The following is a 5,751-nucleotide window of genomic DNA, read 5'->3' as shown; positions in this document are numbered from 1 at the left end:
GGAGAACTTCACACTTGAGAAATATGTCTGTCAAAGGGTCTGTATTCTGTAGTCTTTCCTCAATTTCACATTTGATCTCTTTTTCTCAACCCTATTTGAAAAGGTCCATGGTTACAATCCTAGGAACATGTTCTCCATTTTGTTAGGAAAGAGCTGATTATGGCTGAAAGATTAATTGAGGGAAAGCCCATAAGCAAATATTCAGGGTGAACATAGAGTGAACCATAAAGATTTCTTTGATGAATGAAAACATTTATCAAATTAATGTTTTTCCTATAGGTTTCCCATTTCATACATTTTTGGAAAATATTTCAGAGGACAGTCATGGCTTGTGATTAAATCCATTTTCACAAAGCAAGTTAAAGTCATGGACTCCATCAGTTCATATGCTATGTAGCAGCTGTAGCTTACACAGTTTGGTTTCAATGAAAACCTTTGTTAAGACAGACTTTCTGCACAACAATATGCAGCACCTTTCAATGCCATGCACAAATGTTTTCTAATGGTAGATTCTTTATTACAAAAAATATATATCAGGAAGTCTCCATCAACACAGATGAGAAAGTTGTTGTGGAAATGTTGAACTTAGGTTCATTTGAGAAATGTCTGTCTTTCCATTGGCTGGTATAAAGTTCTTTACTTTGATTGTGACACACGTCTTTATAATATCAGAGAAACATTAGGTATTTGGGCCATTTTCTCCTGCCTAGACAAATAAGGGTTCCAATCCTTTTGTTCCTTGGAAATGTTGTCCTTGGAGTGAAGAAAGGTCAGTTTGATAAACGCAACAGAAAACATTGGCAGGAAGGATAAGGTGGGGGGACAGCCATAACCTATGTGTCACAATGGGCAACAATTTAACACACCCCTTTTAACTGTAATAAATACGGATTGTTCATGTATCTACTTTAGAAACTCCTCGAATGATTATGTTTGTAAGTGTTTGACGCGTCTCTCTTATTTGCAAATAATTAATAAAAGTGTTAAATTGTGCCAAGATAATTTTGTCTCTGTTCTTACTCCTTTAAGAGTGTTGATCGATGGAATTGCCATCACAAAGCACAAGTGTGGTAAAGGAAACGTGTTCTAAGATGTCAGAAGGAATCTACGAATTTGAAGGGAATGTACTAAGCACAAATATTGATTGCCCATTATATGGCAATGTAGGAGCTGACAAGCCCAAACCAGGTGGAGTCGTCATTCAACATTCAGGTAATATTGCATGCACATAAAACACACAAAGAACACATGCAGGTGAAAACATATAGCGTGCACACACACCCTTATTCATAAAATAAAAATTGAAATGAAACATATTTAAAAATATTCTTTAAGATTTCTTTACAATTTGCACATTTAGCAGGCTTATGACTTATCTTATTAGCAATTGAGTGCACAATTTCATGCTTTTAATTACTGTATTTCAAAATGTTTAAGTTTATTTGATGTTTTGATTCAGCATATTCAAAGTGGTGGAAAAGACCTTCTGGAGTTGCTGCAGTGTGTCTGGGACTGCTGTGTGTTCTGCTTCTGGCTGAGATCATAGGACTGTCTGTCTACTGTAAGTTAAATTCACTCTCACTTAAAGTTGAAGTGACAATTTTTTAAGAAAATGAAATCTTGGTAAAATAATGGAATATTTCAATGGGATGGAACAAGTCAAAAGGTCCCATTTGACTAGATGGACCTTGACCCAAGAATAGGCAAAATGTATGTGTCCGATGTAAAAAGCTGTTAGAGAATTATACAAATAGACTCATGGCTGTAATTGCAGTCAAAGGTGCATCTACCAAATATTGACCATAAGACCTGTTTTGTAATTAATTGAGACATGTGTAGACTTTTTATATCCATTGCAACTTGAATATTACAGATGGCATCATTGGCTGTCAATACTTCATAAAAAGAGACAATCTACAGACTAGTTACAACAACCTGACAAAAGAGAGAGACCAGCTACATACTAGTTACAACAACCTGACAAAAGAGACCGACCAGCTACAGACTAGATACAAAACCCTGAGTGAAGAGAGAGACCAGCTACAGACTAGTTACAACAACCTGACAAAAGAAAGAGACCAGCTACAGAATAGTTACAACAACCTGACAAAAGAGAGAGACCAGATACATACGAGTTACAACAACCTGACCAAAGAGAGAGACCAGCTACATACTAGTTACAACAACCTGACAAAAGAGAAAGACGAGCTACAGACTAGATGCAAACCCCTGAGTGAAGAGAGAGACCAGCTACAGACTAGTAACAACAACCTGACAAAAGAGAGAGACGGAAACTCCCAGATGTTATCAGGTAAGTGAATTGAACTGGTTTTCCTTTTAATCATATCAAAATCTCATCAAAATGGCATTCATATTGACTTGCAAAACTGAAACTGAATAAACATATTATACGTGTATTTTAATTAGTGAAATATCCATATGAACTGAAAGAGTTTGGTAACAGCAGCTATTTCATCTCCACGACGAAAAATAACTGGGATAATGCAACCCAGGACTGTCGGAATAGAGGGACCAAGCTAGTCATCATAAACAACCTAGAGGAACAGGTGAGAGGGAGGTTCATAAGAGATTTATGGATACAAATGGTTGTTTTCATTCTATTGACAAAATCTTAATCTTTGTCTGATAGAAATTCCTCATTTCATTAAACATAAATACTTGGATCGGTCTGTCTGACATAGAGACTGAGGGGACCTGGAGATGGGTGGATGGCACACCTCTGACTACAGCGTAAGAGGTTATACTCTGTTTTGCAAGCCAGTCATTAGTAGCAATGATTCAATAGTACTGATAGTCTACAGTTACAGTGTGTATAAAAACTGCTCAGTGTCTGTGCTAAGGCTATTTCGAAATGTTATCAATGTTGTTTGGCAACTTGCTTCACATTGAATTCAGATAAAGTTTTTTTTTTTTTTTCTGACTTTTGTGAGGTTGATTAACTTCCATGCTGTCTCTTTCAACCTTCAAAAACATCTGCATGTTGGATTTACAGTAGGTTTTCTTTTCTACCAGTGTCTGACTCTCTGGTTCTCTGTGTTGTTCACACTACAGGTACTGGGGACCACAACAGCCTGATAATAGTGGTGACCCCGAAGTAGAGGAGGACTGTGTTGAGATTGTGAATTGGAATAGAGATCCTGTAAAGATGTGGAATGACATGAAATGTAACACTGAACGTAACTGGATTTGTGAAGCAGTCAAAGATTAACAATACCTTGTTATATACAGTACAATAATAGGTCAGAAGACATAAGAATAATGGAATTACAGTTTTTAATACCAATACAAATGAATAAGTTTCTTCCTCTGTCACATTAAGTGACAATTCTATGTTTCTGAAAACAATAATGAATAGGAACTTGTCATACCCTCACAACTAGCCACCATGGGGTTTCACTTAATGGAGATGATCAGTTGGCCATATTTCTTAGCATATAAATATTTGTCTTCTTACTTTCATCATATGACACATATGCTGAGCTCCATCAGGCTTCAAACAGAGGTCATGAATACAGACTCGTAGAAATCACTTTACCTATTGCTTCTTTTTCACTGAAGTGTGAAACTTTATTCGGAAGGAAACTGGCAGTCATCTTGATTTAAAGGGAATTTCACCTACTTTTAAGAAAAACTTCTGATCTCAGTAGATTCAGTTTTCACACAGTGTAGTTTTCACCCGTCTCCCTTTACAGAATCACACACACACACATTATATCTCAGTATCTGTGGTCTATATGGAACTCTAGATCTGTGTTCCAAACCACAGGACAAGAGAAAGCATCACACAGACATTCAGACTCAGGGACTGAGTCAAAGGGCGCCCTCCGGTGGACTTAGTGTTAAATTCAATGTTGAACTTGATGGGAAAGTGTACGTATCTCTACGCAAACAAGCCTCTGATACTAACCATCTCATCTGTTACAAACCTGTATTATTAATTCCATGACCCCTGAAGAAAAACATTTTGATCCCCAATTCATAAGATAAATGATATTTGTGTAACACAGCTTTCGACAAAGAGAACCTGAAGTTTTAATCATCGCATCAGAGTTATCCTGTAATTTACATGATAATGTTTACCGCTTTCCTCTTAGTAGTAGAGTACGTTGTAAATTGATACAAAGAAAGCACATTAATTAAAGTAACAATATTTACAGAAGAAGCGAATGGTTTGTCTGCTATGTGACAGTGTGGGAGGGATGGTTGCGGGTTAGTAGTTTCCTGGGTCTGAGATCTTTAGACTAGTGCATCTCTGTCTGCAGACCCTTAGACATGGCCTGTAACTCTGTTGATGACATGTATGAAGGCTGCACTGAGAAAATGTACAACAAAGTGAAGAAGCAATATCTTCCAGATGCAAAGACCAGTGAGTCCATTGTGTAAATAAAGCAAAGGGAAGATAAAAAAAGAACAAGTGTTCTTCCACGTGATCATATCCAGGCTATTTGAGCTTATTCTGCAATACATTGCAGTTCAATTATTAATACATTTGATAATACAATATTTGCCCTTGTAAGCATTGTTGGGCTACGCCGCCATTAAAAGACAGTAAGCTACGCGACTCCACGTTTCCTGCTCCTAATTTCTTCGAAGCCTGACACCCACATTGCATTTTAGGCAGGTTAAGCAATTTGAACAAAGAGCCTTTTGGGAATAAGATTAGACATCTCTTTTAGGGACTGAGTAACTGTGAAGTACCCCGTCATGTTAATATTACTAGTAAGCCTACAGTATGGTGTATGGTGTCAGAAAAGAGTCACTGCCTTGAAACGAGTTACTGCCTTGAAACGAGTCACTGCCTTGATGTTTTGGAGAGATCCTTGTGCCACGGTCCTTTGCACTCTAGAAGGCGGACACTGTGGAGTTTTCAACTGTTAAATCTGATGTCAGCAAATGCCTTTAATTAGACGTTTATTGATGTTATTAATGAACTATTACTATGAACTGTATTGTGCTTGGTTTAGCTAGTTTTCTTTTCTTCAAAAAAAAAGCCAATATTTAATTTGTCACGTTCTGGTACAGCAGCCAGCTGCACCAGTGAATCCAACATCCTCTCTCCCTCACTTCATCACAGACACCTGTTTTCATTCATTATTGTTTTCCCTCATCATGAACCCTATTTAAGTTCCTACTTCCCCAATGTTTTGGTTATTGGTTACCCCCAAATGTAACCTCCATGTTTTTTTTTGTTCCAGTCTGAGTTCCTTCAACCAGTATTCTGTTTTATTCCTGTCCGATCTGTTTCATTTATACTGTTTCTAGTGTCAAGTCTCCTTGGTCAATGTCACATCATTATTGACTTAACAACTGAAACAGGAGAACTGCAAACAAACAACAGTCATGGCCAGGAGGACTATGAGAAGGGTCTTATAATTCAAATGGATTTACTTAATATTGTAGATGAAAACATTAAACAACAGGATACGGTTGTTACTAGACAATATTTAAAGAACAAATCATTCATCCCAACATGGATAAAAGAGGGAAACAGACAACATATGCATGGCCTAAAAGGCCTTAAACACAAAGTCTATTGTAGAGAGAGAGAGAGAAAAGGGGAAAGACAGAGAGAGAGGGGAGAGAGAAAGACCAAGAGTATAGTTACCACATCCAAGTACAGGAACAAAGGGAATACAATAATGACCTGGTTTTGCTTTTATAACCATCTGATAACTGTTTAAATTCAAACCGGTTGTCTGACCACACATCACATCTTTACAGAGGCGATAC

The 5,751-nt window shown here is 37.3% G+C and overlaps 1 protein-coding gene across 3 annotated transcripts; it reads left to right on the top strand.

Moving 5' to 3' along the window:
• The first annotated feature begins 917 nt into the window (after positions 1 to 917).
• Positions 918 to 4,610, top strand: LOC105006713 (CD209 antigen-like). Of its 3 annotated transcripts, XM_034291186.1 has the most exons (7): positions 918 to 935; positions 1,030 to 1,212; positions 1,460 to 1,561; positions 1,874 to 2,311; positions 2,428 to 2,567; positions 2,651 to 2,751; positions 3,073 to 4,610. In XM_034291186.1, the coding sequence occupies exons 2-7, from the start codon at positions 1,041 to 1,043 to the stop codon at positions 3,227 to 3,229; spliced, it is 1,110 nt and encodes a 369-aa protein (XP_034147077.1). In that variant the 5' UTR covers positions 918 to 935; positions 1,030 to 1,040; the 3' UTR covers positions 3,230 to 4,610. The 3 variants fall into 3 exon arrangements, with proteins under 3 accessions (XP_034147077.1, XP_010863671.2, XP_034147078.1); XM_010865369.5 differs by lacking the exon at positions 918 to 935 and having other exon boundaries at positions 1,005 to 1,212; XM_034291187.1 differs by lacking the exons at positions 918 to 935; positions 2,651 to 2,751 and having other exon boundaries at positions 1,006 to 1,212; positions 3,073 to 3,155.
• Positions 4,611 to 5,751: the final 1,141 nt, after the last annotated feature.

This window comes from Esox lucius, chromosome 25 (genome assembly GCF_011004845.1).
Source record: "Esox lucius isolate fEsoLuc1 chromosome 25, fEsoLuc1.pri, whole genome shotgun sequence".
Classification (NCBI taxonomy): Eukaryota; Metazoa; Chordata; class Actinopteri; order Esociformes; family Esocidae; genus Esox; species Esox lucius.
The sequence above is the reverse complement of the archived record's forward strand: the minus strand, read 5'-3'. Positions and strand labels throughout refer to the sequence as shown.